This window comes from Lathamus discolor, chromosome 4 (genome assembly GCF_037157495.1).
Source record: "Lathamus discolor isolate bLatDis1 chromosome 4, bLatDis1.hap1, whole genome shotgun sequence".
In the NCBI taxonomy this organism is placed as follows: Eukaryota; Metazoa; Chordata; class Aves; order Psittaciformes; family Psittacidae; genus Lathamus; species Lathamus discolor.
This window is the reverse complement of record NC_088887.1, coordinates 18,800,479-18,822,138: the sequence shown is the minus strand read 5'-3', so window position 1 is coordinate 18,822,138 and position 21,660 is coordinate 18,800,479. Positions and strand designations below refer to the sequence as shown.

At 42.3% G+C, this 21,660-nt stretch overlaps 1 protein-coding gene across 4 annotated transcripts in view; it reads right to left on the bottom strand.

The window, feature by feature from the left end:
* MPZL1 (myelin protein zero like 1) overlaps positions 1 to 21,660 on the bottom strand; it is a 42,204-nt gene that overhangs the window by 6,777 nt on the left and 13,767 nt on the right. The window contains exons 1-5 of one of the 4 annotated variants that reach the window (XM_065676473.1): positions 18,001 to 18,101; positions 17,687 to 17,847; positions 13,688 to 13,901; positions 9,032 to 9,164; positions 5,612 to 5,717 (exon numbers count right to left, since the gene is read on the bottom strand). In XM_065676473.1, the coding sequence (XP_065532545.1) occupies positions 5,612 to 5,717; positions 9,032 to 9,164; positions 13,688 to 13,901; positions 17,687 to 17,847; positions 18,001 to 18,019 (633 nt within the window). In that variant the 5' untranslated portion in view covers positions 18,020 to 18,101. The other 3 variants (XM_065676472.1, XM_065676471.1, XM_065676474.1) reach the window with 3 other exon arrangements.

The window sequence follows — 21,660 nt, the reverse complement described above, 5'->3', positions numbered from 1 at the left end:
GCTCAAAAGACACTGATGTCTTAGAAAATTCTGGGTTTCAAGTCTCATTAGAGCCACTTTTTTTTTCGCCATCTTCTTTTTCTGCTGTTGGCCCTCATGTTGTTCTGGTCTCCAGCACTGTATCAGGATTACTTTACTAGTTCCAATTAGAGTGCAGTGTCTATATGAACTTGAAGGCAAAGTTACCCTAAGGTTTATTTGTAAGCAGTTTCAGAATTCTCATCTGCCGGAGGCCGTAATGTCACAGGTATGATAAATTCAGCTCAAAAGCACTTCCTATCATTTGCAGGGGGGAGAGCACAACTGCATAAAGTACTCACTATGACATTTCACTTTTTGCTCAAATAATTCTGATAGGCCAATTTTCTACCACAATAGGATTACTCAGGATCAGTATGTTACCACTATTCTAATTTTATGCCAGGTCAAATATAGTCATTCTGCTGCAAGCAGCATGTAAGGTGGTGCTGGAGAGACCTACTGGTGCGATCACCTGATCCAAACCAAGCTATCATTGTCTCAATGTGTTCACTGTCAGTTAAATAAGTAGATTAGCTAACACAGAGAAAAGGAGGACCAGTGATTTATTACAGTGCTACATCTATTTGATGTATGTTGCTGCCAAATGATTTTCTAGCTGATTATAATCAGCACCAGGACCATATTTTTCTCCTGCATTCGATACCTCCAGTGATCTGAATCTTTGTAAAGAGTCTTTTCCTCAAGTAAAAGCTAAAATATATATATATATATATATATATAAAGAAAAGAAAACAAAATCTAAAAATTCAGAACTTTCACTTCAGTCTAAAAAAGCTCTTCCTGACTCTCAGAACCAGGAAACAGACCAGCACTGCCATATAAAACCCAGCATTTCCCTAAGCCTTACTATTTTTCCATTCAGAACTGAAGGGGAAAGAGTAGCAAGTGTACCAATGCCTTGCTAAGGGTTTGTCAGCAGTCATGAACTGCAAGTGACAGCAAAGGAAAAGGAATTACAAAGTTAGACCCTCATGATCTGACAGCGGTCTACAATATTTTCAAATTTTTCAGATCCTGAAAGATGTTGCAGCTACCACAGATTCTGGCTCCAGGAAATTGATCTGAAATTATTTTCAAGAAGGGGAAAATGGAAGACCCGGGGAATTACAGACCAGTCAGTCTCAACTCTGTGCCTGGTAAAATCTTGGAGCACATTCTCCTGGAAGGCATGCTAAGGCACATGAAAAACAACAAGGTGCTTGGTGACAGCCAGCATGGCTTCACTAAGGGGAAATCCTGCCTGACCTATTTGGTGGCCTTCTATGATGGGGCTACAGAATTGATGTACAAGGGTAAAGCAGTTGATGTCATCTACCTGGACTTGTGCAAAGCGTTTGACACTGTCCCACACAACAGCCTTCTCTCTACATTGGAGAGATATCAATTTGACGGATGGACCACTCGGTGGATAAAGGAATGGCTGGATGGCCGCACACAAAGAGTTGTGGTCAATGGCTTGATGTCTGGCTGGAGACCGGTAACGAGTGGTGTCCCTCAGGGATCGGTGTTGGGACCAGTCTTGTTTAACATCTTCATCACTGACATGGACAGTGGGATTGAGTGCGCCCTCAGCAAGTTTGCCAATGACACCAAGCTGTGTGGTCCGGTCGATACGCTGGAGGGAACGGATGCCATCCAGAGGGACCTTGACATGCTTGTAAGGTGGGCTGATGCCAACCTTATGAAGTTCAACCATGACAAGTGCAAGGTCCTACACCTGGGTCGGAGCAATCCCAGGCACAGCTACAGATTGGGCAAAGAAGAGATTCAGAGCGGCCCTGCGGAGAAGGACTTGGGGGTGCTGGTCGATAAGAAAACGAACATGAGCCGGCAGTGTGCGCTCGCAGCCCAGAAAGCCAACCGTATCCTGGGCTGCATCAAAAGGACTGTGACCAGCAGGTCGAAAGAGGTGATCCTGCCCCTCTGCTCTTGTGAGACCACACCTGGAGTATTGTGTGCAGTTCTGGTGTGCTCAACATAAAAAGGACATGGAACTGTTGGAACAAGTCCAGAAGAGGGCCACAAGGATGATCAGGGACTGGAGCACCTCCCGTATGAAGACAGGCTGAGGAAGTTGGGGCTGTTCAGCCTGGAGAAGAGAAGGCTGCGTGGGGACCACATAGCAGCCTTCCAGTACCTTAAGGGGGCCTATAGGGATGTCAGGGAAGGACTCTTCGTCAGGGACTGTAGTGACAGGACAAGGGGTAACGGGTTAAAACTTAAACAGGGGAAGTTTAGATTGGATATAAGGAGGAAATTCTTTCCTGTTAGGGTGGTGAGACACTGGAATCGGTTGCCCAGGGAGGTTGTGAGTGCTCCATCCCTGGCGGTGTTCAAGGCCAGGTTGGATGAAGCCTTGTGTGGGATGGTTTAGTGTGAGGTGTCCCTGCCCATGGCAGGGGGGTTGGAACTAGATGATCTTGAGGTCCTTTCCAACCCTAACTATTCTATGATTCTAAATCTGAATCAAGATTCCTTGCACCATGAACAGCTCCTTCCCAGGGTCCTGGGGTCCAGTTCAAAGCCTGGAACAAAGCTCGAATATAGCCTCTTCAGGTACGCCTTAAACCAAAAAAAGGAAAGCCAGAGATCAGTACTTAAGTTAATGTAGCTTTAGTGATCCCCAGTGCTACACTGACAGACTGACCTGCTCTAGGATCTCTACATGATACTGCTCTGTGCATCAGGAACGCACTTCTGTGTAAGTTACACTTGAAGATTACTGGTCCTTCAGCCTGACCAGAAATAAATACTCAGCTAGTCTGCCTGCTGCAACCTAGATTACTATCTAAACAAGGACATCCATGTGGGAAACACATATAGTTCTTGTCTTTGCTGGAAATGCTTCTCTCACTCATCCAAGTAACAGTCATGGTAGACTATGAGTCACTACAGAACGATGGCATGGAGAAGCAACACCACAAACAAATTTGACAGGACAAAACAAATTTTCACAAGTTTGACAGGCTGAGAAGGAAGCCACAGTGAAAACAAATGGAGTTGATTCAACCAGCTGAACATTCACAAAATCAGATACACATACTTTCAATACTCTGGGGCAATACAGAAAGCAAGGTGCATGCTTGATAAACTTGTACCCAAACCAAGTGCAGCCTCTAGTGCATTTTAAACTGAGAAGTGATGTGGACAAAAACTTCGCTGATTCTTTAACTGATACATAAATAACAAAATTACTAAAATTCATTTAATAATTTAAATGCCACTCTTTAAGTGTGAACACCTCTATGACTGTTTTTAACTTGCATAGGCAGATACATTTATATTCACAGTTCTTCTCCACCAGTGAAGCCTGAAGCATTCAGTCATTTCCTATGCATCCTACCAAGTAAAAGGCTACAGGGAAGTTTACAGGCCTTTACTGTTTGACCACAGCACTGACTGTGTGAACCACTGGTCTAGAACTGCCAGGCAATCCAAGACACAGAAGGGTGCCTGAATCAGCAATCCCCCTGCAATAGCTCCTGGGAGCTGCCAGGGATCTGAGTATCAGCATTTCACACACACAACAGCCTGAATACTACAACTAAGTTCTTCATTATCAAGAAATACCAGGTTTTACTTATATGTGGTGCTAGATTTCAAATATGTTAATTTGCAGGATGGTGTCACCTCTTTAAAAAGAAAAAAAAAAGAAAACAACCAAAACCAAACAAACAGAAAAAACACAACAAAACCCAGTAAACCCACTTGAAAAATGGCTTCAAGTTAAAAATAAGTGTCATCAACTGAAATTTAGTTTCCTCGCTAATTTAAACAATCTGTTTAAAATCTGATCTACCCTAATTTTATTGTGGATCTCTTTAAAGTAAACATGCTTACTCACTGTTCTGCAAAGATAGGGCAAGTGCTTAACACAAGCTAGAGAAACCACTTGCTGCTATAAATATTGGCCAAGAAAAGAAAATGCAGACAAAGCTCTCTTTGACAGACAAAACAGATACAAAAAAACTATTAAAAAAAAAAAACACACCAAAAAAAACCCCCACACAAACCCAAAAACATCAAAAAAAAAAAAAAAAAACAAACCCCAAAACCTTAAACCAAAATTGAACAAAGCCATCTGCCATATTTCCTTCAGACACTTACCTGCAGGAAGAGGACTCTGACAAGGAATAAGCAGGCTGAACAGACTACAAAGGGCAAAACTACACTGATTCTGAGTTATCTTTACAAAGTTTGGATTTACTCTGACATGTTCCTTACAACATATTGCGACTCAGAACACTGCAGACACAGAAGGGTGAGAGCACAGCAAGTTTTCACACCAAAATGTTACACAGAAGATAGAAGTATTTTTGTTTTCAAGATGTAAGTGCAGAACAGCAAAACTCTGCCTCCACGTAGCTCTCAGGCACTTGAGTGTACTGCTTCATACTGTGACAGTAATTTGATAAACAGGTTGGTCTTTTGACCTAGGGAAGTTGAATCCAACAGCTACTGCAACATACACCCCACACATAAATGGGTTTTTTTGGGAGGGAAAGGAAGGGAAAAGAGGAGGGATCACCTGTCTCATTCACCCATTCTAGAAGCGCTTCCCATGAGGTAAAAAGGACAAGATTTATCTAGACCTTATAGGCAGCCAGCTGCTACTAGACCCACTTCAGTCAAAATGTGAACTATTTTTAAATCTTAAAACCTGAGTATCTTGTCCTCATGCTCAGAGAATAACTGTTCTCTCAAGTCAGTAGGAAATTTTGTGGGCCTACATGCTACAACTCTGGAAATACTGCACCTGCCAAGAACAAGATGCACTTCAAAACTGACTGGAAGCCCAGGAGAGTAGGGTCTTTGACTCCATCCAGCGCACTGTTAGTACTGTACTTTTTTCCTGCAGTGCTAACACATTAACACTCATCTCCACTATGTATTACTTTTGTGGGGGCAAATTAAGAAACTAGATATTAACTCTGATTTAGAAACCTGTCAATTCACATACTACTCTGCAGCCACCTGCTAAGATGTGGCTAATTAGGAAAAAGTCCATTTTGGACTTAAACTCAGGATCCATACTTCCATAGGAAAACTGCTGGGAATAGATAAGAGGTGAGAAACAGCTTAAAAATAAGGAAATCCTGTACACTATTAACAGGTAATCATATACTGTGAGGAATCCCTGTCTGACTCACATTCTCTCCCCTGTGACTTCATTTCCCAGGGGATGTCAAGTCTGGATAAGAGCCACCTCCTTCCTTGAAAGTAAGCAAAACTTTGCTAGCAGCAACCACAAGACAAAGCGTGGCCATTTCAAGGCAACAGAAGTTGGGTGGCTCAGTAGAGGAAGTCTCAGCAGCAAGAGTCATCTTCAGATTGATCACTGCTAATCAGTGTTTGCACTGTGCTGCTTCATTTCCTTGCAAAGGAAGTACATGCCACAGAGCATGCACCTTTCACAGTAACTAGACAGCAAGTAAACTTCCTTCCCATTACAACCCTAGAACTCTAGAGGCAGCTTTATGGGGAGACTGCACACCCAGTAGCTAATGCTGTCTCTGCATTAAACAGCTATCCCACTGCCCACTCGTCTTCTTTGCAGGGAGCAGTTTACCTGGTGTGATCTGGCGGGCACGCTGTTTACCAGACCCTCTGTGTCAGAGGGTGACCTCTGGGAAGCCTGCTTAACCGGTGACATCAAGCTCTCAGATGTACTGCAGCTGACGACGTGCCAGAGCAGGGTTTGCACGGCAATGTTCAAGAGGCACACAACAAACAAACAAACAAAAAAAAAAAAAGGGAAAAAAACAAAAACAAACAAAAAAATGAGTCATGGCCAGGTGAATGTGGCATATTATGCCAAAGCAAAAATGAACAGAATGGATTCTGGAATAAACATACAATTTTCCATCTCTCCCCAGGCAGTTCTCTAGCCTTCATCCCATAGTCTCACTGGTAAGCAACAAGAAGGAACAACTATTAATACAGGACAGCAGCTCCTCCAACCCCCCTGTTCCCTAGATATTTCCATTCAACCAAGCCAGCATGTCTAAACTCACATGTTTTCTTCACTAAGGCTTCAGTAGTAAACAGCAGTTATTTTCTAACTATAAGCTAAGTAAACCCAGTCATTGACGCAAGTATTATATGAGTGCTACAGTTAAAAGCTGAACACTTGCCAGAACCACCAGCTCTCCATACTTCCTACCAAACTCCACATTAGTTTCCTTGGTTTTGGTTAGGCTACAATCCCCAAATAACTCTGCCCACTCACAACAGACACAAGTCTCTGGAGCAACTACTTTAAGAATCACACATTACGTCATTTAAGCAAGGTGCCCTGATAAAGCTACCTGGATATCTAATCAAGCAAATCTTGGTTTTCAAACAAGAAAACTGTGGTGAGAACCAATATCCCTAAAAGAAGGTTGCCAGTTTTCACTCTCTGTTCACTTTTCTTCACCTGCTAAAAGCAGGACTGAAAACAAGCCTTTAACGGACAGATAAATGAATACCACACAGTTAAGTATACGAGCAAATGCCCTTAAACTTACTGTTAGTAGCTTCTGGGCAATACAGTAATGGGTCTCTAAATGCGAGGCTTACCCTTTTGTACCCAAGCACCCAGGAAACAAAACAAGCCACCTCCTTAACAGCACACAGGAATTCCTTTTGGTACCACAACCTTCTGACCACTGGGCATCTTTTTCCTCAATCTTTGTAGACAGACAGTGGACAAAGCAAGTACAGAAGCAAACAAAGACAGTGACATTTAGCAGACCACCTCCTCACAGGGCAATAATTTTTTATCCTTTGGTAAGTCTAACCACAGAAGACTTAGCTCCAGCTTACATGCAGCAGAGCAAGGTGAAAAAGATATATTGCCCTGGCCTTTACGGCAAGGGGGCTTCTACAGCCTCAGAGACAAAGCAACCATTCCATTACCAAAATGATGTAACTATGAATTGTTTGCTTTATTCACCAAATTCCTCCAAACTATACTATCTAAAAGGCGTAACTCAGGTTTGAGCAATTAATGCACTTAAATCATTTCAAGTTTTCAAGCACCTGAGCTGTCTGGGCCAGAAAAACACTTACAAGGAATTTACTCCTACTTTGACACAGAAAGGACTCTGAATTTCCTGTGCTTTAGCCAAGTTCACTGTTGGAAGACACAGAGGAACACCATCTGGGTAAGCAGCAATCCCCTCCCAGTTAGATATGAGACAATGAAACCCAAGCACTCAGTGAAATGCACCATCCCTTTGCCAACAGACTCCAGCACAAATTACAGTGAAGTTATGTTAATAGAGAGCTAGCTGGTTAGTCAGCAAAGGAAGAGGAAATGTGTACACATACACACAGGTATTAACAGCAACCACCAACTTGATTAGTTACCATAGGTCTAGCGGGACTGGAAGAGAAGACCCAGCCCTGCTACATTCCCAATCTGGCGTCTATATCAGGATCTCTGTAAGAAGAGGGAGGTAAGCAGGATCCGATCCCAGCACACCAATGCAGACAGAAAAAACAAAAACAAAAAAAAAAACACCAAAGTCAGAGCATGAATGGAGACTGTGACCATGCACGGGTTCCAGATGCCACACAGTGCCCCAGTCCACCTCGGTTCAAGGTAGAATGGTTATCTAAGAGTAAGTGCATCTCACTGTCACCACTAACACATAATGGGTTAGCATCATGTAGAAGACAGTTTGTAAGTCTGGAGGGGATCACAGCAAACTTTGCTTCTCTTTACATGTCATGCAGAGCTGGCATGGTCAGTGAAAGCAGTATTTAAATCTCAGCAATTACTTTCCCAATAGAGTAGTTAAATCTACTACAAGAAATTACAGTGCATAAGTACTGCTCTCTGCTCAGCACCAGCCTGTGTCCTTCAGCAGGAAGACACTGGAGAGCAGGTCACTGGGAACAAGGCAAGCGGATCAGCTCACACATGCTGCTGGTGCATGACAGTGCAGGCTTCCTTTCAGTTCATAGGGGAGGGACACATGCAGAAAGGGAAAACCAGGCTTTCCACACAATTTGGAGCACACACAGCTGCATTTACTATATTTAGCCTTAAGATAGGGCAACCGCCAATTCACCTTCTCTAAGCTGTTCAACTGGGAAAAGGACATGGCAAAGTTTAATTTAGAAATCCCCACAAGTTTATTTTTGAATTACTTTCTTTTATCCCACAGGCAACCCAAAGAACCTCCAGGAAGCCTGAGTATTTGCTGGGGAAAGAACAGAAGAAAGTTAGAAGTTTGGGGTTTGTTTCTAAGACTACATGCATAATTTTCATTCTTTCTTACAGAAGTAAATTACCAGCTAATTAGAGAGGAGAAAAAAGAAAATACCTCCACCACCACAGGACTAGAGTCTGCCTGTGGTAGTTCTTGTTGCTTTTTATATGCCACGTCAAAGACTTGTGCACTTCACTTTGGAGTTATCCTAACACTAAAAACGTTGCAGTGATGGTTAAGAGTTAATAAAAAACAGGTAGTGAATGAGAATGGATGCAGAGTGGCTACTCCTTTCTTACTTTGAATTGTGGTGATGAATGGGGTTTTGGCAAGTATACTACAGGCTCAGGAGCCAGACACTGGTAACTGAAAAAAAATTCAGTCTCCACCTCAACAGAGAGCATTCCTCAAAAGCATTCCACATGTGGCACCTTTACTTCAGGGGTGGGAAGGGGCAGGTGGAGCAGGAGTGCAGGGAAGAGAAAGGAAACAGACCAGAGCTAGGGGATCTTAGATTAAATGTTCTTAGGGCACATATGGTTGTGGCTGGGGATCAACTCCAGTATTTAGTGATTTTCAGGTGCAGCTCATGGTCAGTACATCTTTTCAAGCACAATACAAAGATAATCAGTAAAGGCGGATGATAAGTATTCCACATGCCCATACCCTATTTCTAGCCACAGTTGCCAAGACTTGGCTTGAAACAACTCCTACCCCCCTCTAAACTTTCCCTTTGATCTTGCTGATGTTCCTCACATTATCCACAGGTGAGGAGGGAGATCTCTTACCCAGAGTACTGTTTTTTAGAGTTGTTCTTTCTGATGACAAGACACACGACAATAGAGATGAGCGGTGAGAGACCTGTAACCGTACCGATGACTATCCCTGCCACCATGGCAATGGGGAACGCAGGCAGGCTGTCTGGGGAGAGAAGGGAGAAAACATTCAACTCTTCCGTACTCCCTGATTAACAGAAGTGCAAACCACAAATGCTCTTGACCTTGGATTCATTTAGAGCAGAAGACACTAATGTAACATCCAGGAATTATAACATGCAGCCTAAGTGGCAGTGATAGCAGGCAGCCAGAAGAAGAACGTATGGACAGAGCACACATCAAGAGTGTTCTTAATGTCACTGTCCTTCAGCAGAGAGCTTATGTTCAACCAAGAGTTTTACACGTTGGGGAACACAAGTGACAAGGAGGACAACCCGGTCTCATTTTGTATCTGAAGGGGAAAAGAAGAAAGTTACATTCATCTGGCAATTCCCAGCAAACTCAACTGGAGAAAGCAAGCACACTTGAAAGCAGATTTAAACATCGCTAACCAACTAAGAACCCTGAAAGCTGTGTATTCTCTGGGTAGCATGCCACAGACAGCCTAGTTACTACCCATAGATTACTCTTGAGAGTATTTATACAAGATTCTGGTTTCTCAAAAACATCTCTATACATTTTTACAGAGTCATTCTTTCCCCTCTTAAGTTAGGATCATGGTATAATAATAGAAATATGTTTACAGGAACACAACATTGCTTTACTCATGTTCTCCCCACTACAATATTGGAGAAGGGAGCAGCCAGAAATCAGAGCAGTCAATCAGAAAATGAGTATAAGTCTTACAAGATAAAGAATACACAGACTACCATCATAGCTTTTCCCAGTAAAAAACAAAGTCCCTCCCTTCCCCTTGCATTGTATTTAATGACCTCCTACATAGAAAAATCTTTCTCAGATACCTGCCTCTGATAATCACAGAATCTCTGAGATTGGAAGGGACGTCTTGAAATTGTCTAGCCCAACCCCCCTGCTCAAGCAGAGTCAGCTAGCACAGTTTGCTCAATATTCTGTTCAGTTTGCTTTTTTACTATCTTCAAGTATGGGAGACTCTTTGGGCAACTTATTCAAGTGTTCAATCACAGTACAAATGTGTTTTCCCATGTTAAGACAGAATTTCCTGTGTTCAGTTTACACCCATTGTCTCTTGTCCTGTCACTAGGCATCACTGAAGAGCCTGGTTCAATCATCTTTAGATCCAACCGACATACATAAATACCTGGTGAGAGCATCCCCTGAGTCTTTCTTCTCTTCTGCAGGCTAGGCAACCCCAGCTCTCTCAGCTTCTCCTCACATGAAAAGTGGTCTAGTCCCTTAATCATCTCAGTTGCCCTTTGCTGGACTTGTTCCAGTATGAACCACAGACCATACTTACAGAGCATTATACAGTGCAGTCTGCAGACCAAGCCCATTTGACATACTTATTTAGGAGGGAGCAGCTCAACACAGTACCCTGAAGCAGGGTCCATCAAACTAAGATGAGTGTTTACATTCAGTATTGTTCATTTTGAGTTCAGTGACTTAAGGGCTACCTGATCTCTAACTGTTTCACTGATCATACCATCACCTGGCCAAATAACATATCAACAGCTTTCCTAGCTCTCCCATGTTAAACGCCAGTTCATTACAACATGGTAACTCTTAGTAAGAAATTAAAGATGAAGACATGAGTGTCACAATTTAGAGGAAGACACCCCTTCTTTCCAGAGCCTTTTGGCAATCTTCTGAAAGGTTCTAGAAAGATCCATATGCTATTAAAGAAGAGCATCTTACAAAAGGTAAGGTACCTAAGACTGAGATTGGTTTTGAGCTGCATGCAAAGATAAATCTATTTTGAGGCATGTTAGAAGTGAGAGTTCCCTAGGTTCTGTGCTCTTCCACCTTCCCAAGTGCAGGGACAAGTGTCTGCAAAAGCATCAAAACAGACAGGCATTTCTGTTAGCAGACCAGCTGTTGCCTTGCACACAAGAAAAAGAACCATACACACTTTTTCAGTGCAAGAAACGAAGTAGCAATCCAGAACTACAGTGCAGAGTGCCTATAGTTTTGGGCTGTAAGTGCTGAAAGAGGGATCAAAATTTGACAGCTTTGCCATTTCTTTGACTCAGGGTTCTTTTAGTTGGTTGAATTTGAGTCAAGGACAGCAGTTATGTTCTTGACAGAGGTTTTTAAGACCGCATAAGAGATGCAACTGTTCGCAAGTGAAGCCAGAGTCTGGCTTTATTGCCTCTCAGAACACAGTCCAACAGAGAATATAGAAAAGTTCACACAATTTCATGACCACACAGTTCAGCTGAAGAATGCCACCCCCCATCATGTATTTCCACAGTTACACTAATTTCTCGTAAGTACTTGCAGAGCAGCCAATGACTTCATTGTAACAGATGAATAGCTGTTACCAGCTAGATAATCAAACACCAGCTCTGAAAGCTAACATTTAAGTTAATAGCTTAATCTAGGCCAAAAATTCAGCCTTTCAAAGAACACTTTTTACTAAGCACCACCATAATTCAAAGCAACCTCCATTTTCACTGAAAATGTGTTAGTATTAGTTTTATGAAACAGGCAGGAAACTGAAGGTTTTCATTGCTGCTAAGTACAAAGATTGTCATACAACAATTCTAATTTTTCCCCCTGGAAGAGTTCAAAGATGGATTACCTCCAGACAACACAAGGTGCCCTGAACACAGTAAGTAGCTTCCTATCACAAGTAGTGGCAGCCTACTTGTAATGTAAGGTCTTGGAATTCCCTACAATTTTCTGTCATTTAAGCTTTGAACAGTAGTGCTTTTCAGATTCAAATGCACTACTGAAAGAACAGTCTTGCTTCTCATCTCTACCAGTAGGATTCTTCCAATGTAGCTGATGGAGCTGGTTTGTGCAAACACTATGTAGATACTGCAGTGCACATCAGCTGAGTTAACTTGACTTGGCAATTTTAAACAGTTAAGCCAACCTGGAAGTTATTACATGTTTAACTTAAACTCTGAGGCTAACTAAGCTTCTATGAATAATTTAAAAGTATAAAGCACATATGTAGCTTTGAAGAGCTTACAAAGCCAGATATATGATTCAGAACAATTAAATGCATTTACAGTAAAAAAAAAAAAAAAAAAAAAAAAAAAAGGCCCAAGAGTCAGCATGTATTTATTTCAACCAAAAAATATTTCTCCATCTCAGTTCAAGGTGAGTTGGTGAGTTACGACCTACTACAAGAGCAGTGGCTTTGGGTAAAGAGAAAATGCAAGACAGCATTACAGCTATTGCTTGAAAACCTATTTTCAAGGTCTTCCTAAGAATTTGAAAATATTTGTTGTAGCATTTTTCCAATGACAAGAAGTATTGCCAAATACATGGTTCCCTTCAGAAACAGTGAGGTTCTCTTGTCCAGATGCTCCATCTATGGGGAAGCCAGCATGCAAATCTGTTGGAAAAAAACACCTGAATTAGTGTACTGAAGTCAGTCTTCATCTGCTTAAACCGGGTTAAAATCTGAAGAGGCTTTGCCAAGACAGCCTGACTGCCAAACCAGCAGTTGCTTTACTGCTTCCTCATAGAGACTATCAGTACATTGTAAGAAAACAAACTGACCCTATTTTACACAGACTTCAAACTTCTAGCAAAGTTCTAAGCGATGGACCTCTGGAGGTCCATTCAACTCAAATTGCCCTGTGAACATAAGAGTTACAGACCTTGCCTACCCAAGTACATAGAATGACTTCATGAGCAGAGATACACACTTGTCATAGCAGCAGTATAATTCTAATCAGAGGATACATATAGGTATCTTCCCATACATATTAAAATGGAATGGCTACATCAGCACTGCCATTCATGAATTCAACCTTTATTATTCTTCTCCTTCTTAATTATAAATTTGGAAATCTGATCACTATAAAAACCGTTTCATTGTAGGAACAGTCACACTTTGGCTGACCTCCAGCTTAGCTAGAACAATCAAATGTTTTGCATGGCCAAGGGAAATGAAGAGCCAAATTTATATGCAGAATATAAGTGCTCTTGAACTGTGATCATCATTACCAAATGCTAACCAGAAGCCTTAAATGACTGTAAAAAGCCAACCCTTGCAGATTGTAAAGGTTACTATGGATACAGAACGAACATCTAAGTAAGAAACCGAATGCAACATGCAACACAAACACTTTTCCATGGAAGACAGTAGCATTTCACTGTCAGTATGTGTTTGGGACAGATTATTAGTTTCTTTTTCCAGTGGATGGGTTCCAAAAAGAAAAGTCTCCCACTCTCTCTCCTCGCTCCCTAGATTTCAAAGGTCATCCTAACCCTTGATATAGAAGAAGAATTCATAGGACTCTGAAATGAGAAAACAGGTTTTCATCAAGGCTTCCATCAGCTAATACTTGTTAAATGCACAGGAATTAGAGGGTATAGAGGAAGAGGGTATGACATTCAGTTTTTTAACCAGCTGAGAGAATATCAGTTCTATTATTAGGACTTGGAAGAAGTGAATTAAAAAGATAGTTGTTCCCTCCAGGCTACTCCCCCACCAACAAGAAAAGTGATATAGATACAGAGTGGGGGGAAAGCAAGGGGAAGAAAAAAAAAAAAATCATACAGGGTGAATACCTTTCTCCACAACTCTAACTCGGATTTCTCCTGGTTTGACAACAATGTCAGGTGGGTTCTTGACATCACAAATATAAGTGCCGTTGTCCCGGAACTGCATGTTTGATATACTGATAGAAGCATCTTTCTTGTTAAGATCTCCAGCCCATGTGATCCTGTCTTTAAATGGTATGTCCTTTCCAGGGTATGGCTTCCCATTAAAGTAATAGAAAAACTGTAGTCAATGGAAAGACAAAAACAATCTAGTTAGAGATCATCAAGCTACCATGCTTCTCACACTGTTGCAGCATTCTCCCAGAATCCACTGTCCTGTACACAACGAGCATTCTAGGTTTTCTTTTTCCTTCTGCCTCACCACTTTAGTTTGGCTCGCTGCCTTTTGATCACATAACCATGCTATGGCTTATATCCCAATCACACTACCACAGCAGACTGCAGGTTTCAGTTTTCTGTTGCGTTTTTTTTTCTGTGGTTGTATTGTTTGGTTTTTTTTTTTTCCCCCTGTTTTGGGGGATACAGATTTTCATAGACAAGGAGGTGGGGGAAAGAGAAAACAGCTGTTAACCTGAGAATAATTAAAAGATAGAACAGTCCTGGATCACAGCCATCTGTCTTATACACACAAGAAGCCTTCTGCAACCTAGTAGGAAAAGAATACCAGGTTTCCTATCTCATATTTTGCTGTGTGTTACTTGCAACTACAGCACAGCTAAGCTAACATGCAATACCCTCCCCTTCCCTCCACCCGCAAAAAAAATTCCATGAATAATTTAAAGCATACCTAGCTGTTTCCAGTCCCTCACAGAAATTAGATATAACTGGTTCCCAGGTTTTAGGTGACTACATTGCACATTGGCCCTGCACTCCCTAGACTTGCCCAAAAATCCTTGAAGAATGAACCTGTTTAGTACAGCATGAGGCGAAAATGCATACTTCCTCCCTATACCTGACCAAAATTGGAATTTACAGCAGTGGAAGTACACAGGACCACTACAGGACAACTCTGCTTTCGAAGATATGGGATGTCTGAACACTGGCCATAATGCTAAGAGAGGGATCAGGGCTGTATTTCAGGAGCATGTTCATTCTTAATTTCACATTCTGAAAGAGAGCAAGACAAACAACTCAATCTAGAATCAACTTGAACTCTCCTCAGTTCAGTCTCCAGAGCATGGTTAAATAAATTTAATATTCCAGGTTCCTCTTTCTACAGCCTTCTTTACAATCGCTCTGCCACAGAACAGACAGACTACAAGCTAGTCCTCTTTCCATTCAAGTTACCTCCCATCTCTTTTCCTGTTCCCTCCCTTGATCTGAGGCTTGTCACTCCAACATCCTCTCTCTCAGACCTGCAGCCTGATTATCAAGGCCTGATCATTACGAAGCACAAATGTTATCCACATCAGGTATGTGTTGCAGACAATCTGACACTTATTCATTGTCTACAGGCTACCATAAATCCAATAAACTATCTCATCTGGTAGGAAGTCTGCTAGCACACAGTCATCTGTCAACATTGTAGAAGAAATCTGCATCAGTCTGCAGCATTTCCAGCTGGATTATGAACTTAAGCACAGAGGTGCTGCATTACCACACCCCTGTGCATGGGGGGAATCATCAAACTAGAAGTCTAGAAGGTAAGAGGCAGATTCCTCAGCTGTCTAGGCCTACTCACCTGAGGGAGGAGAAATCACAAAGTAAAACATGCCCTGAAACACATGCCTACTGACTCAAGCCACTCCACTGTGTATGATTAAGTTATTTAACCTGAGACTTCTTTTGAAATCTAAAGCTGATGGGTTTAGACTGCTTTAGCCAACTGTGAAACTCTGCTGTCATCAGACGTTTCATTCATGCAGAGATGTCTCTATAACCAGGCATGTGGAAGGGTACAAGCTGGGGAAGCTTTCAGTCAGGTCACCCTCATCACATGGCAACAAGATTGACAGTGCCGATTCTAAAGAGGCAAAGGACCACCCTTTCCCAAAGACACATGGACCTAGCTCAGACATAAACTGATAATGAGACTAGTCTTTCTAATTAATGCCCACCAAGCCATTTAAATGACATGACTTGGGTTCATTTAGAAAAAAAGAATAAAAATCTTCCCTCTATATCTCTATACCTCCCCCAGGCCTTCAAAGGAAACAGGATATTAACATCAGATCATGCTGGGTCACTTCTGCACAAAGATAATTTGCTTTTCTCTCTGTTGTGCTGTTAACTACATCCAGGTAGAATGTTTAAATTGACTTCATCACAAGAGAAAAAAAAAAAAAAAGTTGTGTTCCAAAGTTGTATTTCTACAATAATGGGTTTGGACAGTGATGCAGACAGAAAAGGGCAAGACATGATACACAGTGGATATTTCTGTGGGGAGCAGAACATACAAACAGATACAAACAGGAAAGACCCCCGAATTCCTTAAGCTTTTGTCCAGCTACTGCTTTGGCTTCCCAAAGAGAAGAGATCCCTTTTCAAAACTAAGCATTTATTCACCAGGAGTTCAGAAGCTGACTTTTCAGAGCAATATGTATTGAGGAAGATGCTCAGAGACTGTTTTGGATTATCCCTCTTCTGAGCACTGAAGGGCTCCTAGAGTCTAAATGGTCTCATTGGAGACAATCATCACTAACAGGCTGAGCAAACTGCTGTCCCCACATCTTCCCTGCTGCTCCAGATATCCTTGTTCTGCTTCCTCTAAATTCTCACTCAGGGCAAGAAATAAGAGGGAAGCAGAAGTGTCAGAGTTCAGACTCAGAACTGTACAGCTTATATGAAAGACGAAGAAGACAGCTAAAAATCTACTAAAGCCACTTCTTTGAAGGTGTACACCCAAAGGATCTGAGCACACTTGGGCTCAACATACAGGAAATGAGTGATGGCAATTATTATTACCTTAAGTTGCTTGCTAGTCTGGTCTTTTACTCATCAAATAACTAAAATACGAAGAACTGCCTACTGAATTGAGCAATTCACTTTGGTTCTGAAACCGGGGAGACTGGTCTCATTTCAGACCCTTTTAAACAGAGGCTATACAGTGCACAAGCATGGTAGGAGGCATGGAACTAGATGATCTTAAGGTCCTTTCCAACTCTAACTATTCTATGATTCTATGCACAACACACAATGTAACACTGTAGTAGTGGTAACTCAAATTTTGTGGCCACTATCATTCAGTGCACAACTCCACAACTAACTTCAAGTGCAAGTGGATGTGACTGACTGATGGCTTGGCTTCGCAAATGAAGATTTGGGCAGGGCTTTACCCACGCTTACTACAAGCACAATGAGGACTAAAAGGGCAATGTGGGATAGGCAAATCCGGTTGGAAAAGAGGCTGCTTGGTCATTCAGGGTGTTTCTGAACAAGACTGCCATCTCCTGGGTCAGTCTGGAGCAAACAATGTCCTGAACCGCCTGCATGCAGGGTTGCGTCTGCGGCTTCCAGGGCACCTTATCACCTGCCATTTCATCCCTCGCCTGTCGCTACAGGGCTTTGCAAGTGTGAATAAACCCTTCGGGCTTACGCAGTGGATTTTTTAGGTGAGGCGCAGTGTGCGCAGAACTAGCTCCACCCTTTACACCTGAGGTTTATCTGCCAGGGCATAGCAAGGTTGGACAGTGACAGCAAAGTCCTCAGCTAGTAGGTTTGGTTAGAGTGTCCTTCTCTTAGACGGAAGACCTTACAAGGCTAGACGAGCTCCATCTGCCCAGGTTCAAAGTTAGAGTTTTCCTGCTCATAGGACATAGAACTTAGGAAAAGATTCTTAGCTGCTCATCTACTCATGTCTTTGCAGAGATCTAGCATGTGGCAATACTTAAACTTACTTAAACAACTCTAAACCCCCCCCCCCCCGAAAATCCCAGCGATGGAAACAAGACACATGGAAGGAGGCTCCAATCCATATTGGCTTGCTCCTCAGAACCAGCTAGAAGACTTCTGCACACTTATCACAGCCTCCCAACCCATGTTTCTTCCCCTACAGCCATTCCTTACCGAGATACGAGTTGCTGCTCCCTCTGGTTGAAAACTCCAAGAAACAGATGCTGCGCTGCTGATCACTTCCACAGATGTAAATGTGCATGGAAGCTTTGCATCTGTCCCATTCTCCACAAATATCTCTTCCGGTGTGTTGACCTCTACTGCTGATACTTTGACTGCATGGAAAAGGTAAAGAGAAGAAAGAAGGAGAACAAGCAGCATCAGTGTTGTTTCAAGAATCAGGAAGTTCATATCCCATTCCCTGTAAGCTGAAGAGAGAAGAGACAACAACTCCCACATCAAGTGTGTGCACACACACTGCATTATACCTTCAATAGTAGCAAGCATAGAGAAGGCCAGTTCACTTCTCTTTCCCTGTATTATCTGTTACAGGATGTTTTTCATCCACAGATGTTTCCTCTACAACAGTTTGCGGAAGTCAATTCTATGGTGCAAAGGATGAGTTTAAAAATTCTCTCCTACTAGCTGCTAGAAGACATTGTAATAAATAAGCCCCACTGGAGGAACTAACATCTTGGACCCAGCTATTACTCAGTTTCCTCTCTGGCTCACATCTTGTTTCCCATCTCCAGTTTTTCCTCAGCTGTAGGTAGAACAAAAGCTCATCCCAGAAAGCTGAGGAATAAACTTCTGTGGCTACCAGCTACACCATCTGCTTCTATTCTCTGGAATGCTTCAAGGCCTCCATGTGCAAGACCTCATAAACAATCAACTATAGTTCAGAAGCGTGGGAGTAATTTGATTTTTTTTGTACCATGAGGCTTATGCATGGTCAAGAGAGTAAGCAGACCACAACCACCCTCAAATGTAAAGTCATGAAGGTTAATATTGTGCTTGTAATTTTCCTACAGAGTAAGTGAAAATCAGAGTGATTCAGAAAATCTGTTGAACATATTTGTTATTTGGCACCTTTTAAACTGAAAAGACACTATACCTTATTCAGACTTAAGCAAAGATTACAAAACTGTACATTCACATTTATGTTAAGAAACAAAGGGTGATCTTGTAACATCACAAAAGAGTGTCTTTCAGTGTTTGTGTCACATCCATGTGAAAGCAAAAAACTTGTAGAAATCACTGTGGGTGGGATACACATGTGACATGTGTCCCCAGCAACTCAAATGTAAGATTTGATTTGTATTAAACCATGCTTTTCTGCATAGAGACGGCACTAGTTATCTGCTTTTGATCACACTTATTCTGTGTCTCTGGGCTACAGCATCTGAAATTCAGAAGGTTTCCTCCCTCATCAGAAGAGGAAAGCAAACTTCTTCAGGATCGTGCTGATTTATTTCTCAAATTTGAATAAAGTTGATTTAATAGTCTGGAAGTAGGCAGACTGAAGAGAAAGATTCCAGTCAAAGTTTAAAATCAAAAAGAAACATAAAATGACAAAAAATAAAACCAAACAAAACACCATCAAACAAACAGAAAAAGGCACCACAAAAATCCTCAACAAACCAAGTGAGAAAAATCCAGCTACATTAGTCCTTAAATCATGGGGTTAGCTTGGGAGGAAAACCAGCTACTAGCAGGAGCTACCAGCTCTGCAGCCTTCAGGAATTAGACAGCAAGCTTCTTTCAAGTGATGCGGCTATCCCAAGGTGTAGATTTGTATTCAACCAGGTTATTTTATTGGAGCTTAAAATTACGGAAAGCCTATACTCTGTAAAGAACTTCAGAAGTCATCTTTTATGTATGTAACTTCAAGCCTCATTTCCCAGGAAAACAGAGCTCACATGAGCTGCATCACTTCCCATCTTTCTCCCTCACCCAAGACTACCGAGTATACTGGGCAATTCCAGCTGACCAGCTGCAGCATGGGAACACAAACAGCAGGCAGCGGAAGTAGGCCCTGCAGTACAGACCACCTGCAAGCTCTGGAAGCTGTAGTTTAGTCAATGAAATAGCCCAACAGTGAAAAGGATGAAAACATGCTGGCCATCTGGGGACACCTAACAACCACTATGTGCATTTCTTTGTAGGAACTGCTGTCTCTCACTAAGCATCATGGTAAGCCAGGAGAAGGAAAAGCACATGCGAAGGGGACATGGAATGAGCATGCAAGCACGGCAAGGGTGGGAGAATTAAGCATACCAGTTCAGTTGTAATAACCAAAACCTGAAGAAACCACCATTCATTCATTTTGCCATTCAGAGTCCATGCTGTTCACCTCTCAAACTCACTAACTCTTCAGTCCTGACACTTTAGCCCTGATCCCTCATGCTCCCCTGTCATCATTGCTCTCATTTCAAATGAGTGAAAGAGGAACAGCACCCTAAAAGGTGGGGGATTTTCATCAAGAAGTTGTATCAGAGCTTCCTTTTTCTTGTACGTACTCTGACTATGGGCTAAAGAATATTCTTTTGTAAAATAATTAACACTTATTTGAAAGAAACAAAGTTTTCTAGCAATTTAATGAACTGAACTCTGAAAAACTGAAACTTTATGTATTTTTTCCAGCTAATGGAGAAGAAAAAAAAAAAAAAAAAAAAAATCACACACCAAACCCATTGTTCTGAGTCCAAGCCACAGAACAAGCTTCCCTTTCAAGCACAAAACAAGCAAGATGCCCTCAGCATTTGTATAGGAAGAAAAGAGTCTACACAGACATTGTCTGCTTGTACGTGGTACAGAGAACTCCTTGCCACACACAGGCAGTGGGTGGCACAGATCTGCTTAAAGAAGTCACTGTGCTAACTCTCTAGCAACCCATGAGAAAACAGTAGTGAAGCAAAAGAAAAAAAAAAAAAAGTCCAACTTCTGCCTACAGCCTGGGAAGGCAGAAACCACATAATCTTGTACAGACAGTTCCAGCAAGCTTAATTTTCATTATGTCTTATTGTTGTCTCAACTTCACATTTTTCTTTGTTCATTCTCTCCCCCCAGCCTAAAAACACTACCTCCTTTTATTTGTTCCTTCAGCATGTACCCCTTAGAAAGAAATATCCTGTCTCTCTTGTCCTACAGCATGAGAAATAAGTAGATCAGAGCTAGCCAGCATAGATTCATCAAAGAGAAATAAAGCTTAACCAACCTGACTGCCTTCTACAATGGCTGGACAGATGAGGGAGAGCAGTGAATGTTGTCCACCTGGACTTCAGCAAGGCTCTCAACAGTCTCCAATGACATCCTTATCTGCAAGCTCAGGAAGCACAGGCTGGACAAGTGGACAGTGAGGTAGATAGAGAACTGGCTGAATGGCAGGTCTCAGAGGGTTGTGGTCAGTGGCACAGAGTCCAGTTGGAGACCTGTAACTAGTGGTGTCCACCCAGGGGTCAATACTGGGTCCAGTAGTGTTTAACTTTCTCATCAATGGCTTGGATGAATAGACAAAGTGCCTCTCAGCAAGTCTGCAGACAATACAAAACTGTGGCTGATGCCCAGAGTGCTGTTCTGTCACTCAGAAGGATCCAGACAGGCTGGATTGATGGACAGAGAGAAACCTTCCAACAAAGGTAACTACAGGGTCCTGCACCTGGGAAGGAATAACCTCATGCACCAGTACAGGTTGAGGGCTGACCTGCTGGAAAATAGCTCTGCAGAAAAGGACCTGGGGGTTCTGGTGGACAAGGCGTCCATGAGCCAGTAATGTGCCCTTGTGGCCAAGGAAGCCAATGGTATCCTGGGCTGCATTAGGAAGAGCAGTGCCAGCAGGTCGAGAGAGGTATCCTCCCTCTCTACTCAGCCCTGGTGAGGCCTCAGTTCAAGTAGTGTGCTCAGTTCTGGGCTCCCCAGTCCAAGAGAGAGGCAGTGCTCCTGAAGCAAGTCCTGGAATGATTACTAGAATGATCTGCAGCATCTCTCATGTGAGGAAAGGCTGAAGAAGCTGGGCCTATTCAGCCTAGAGAAGGCTCAGGGGGATCTGATCAATGTATATAAGTATCTGAAGGGAGAGTGCCAGGATGGTGCCAGACTCCCTTCAGTGGTGCCAGGCAACAGGATGACAGGCAACAAGCATAAACTAA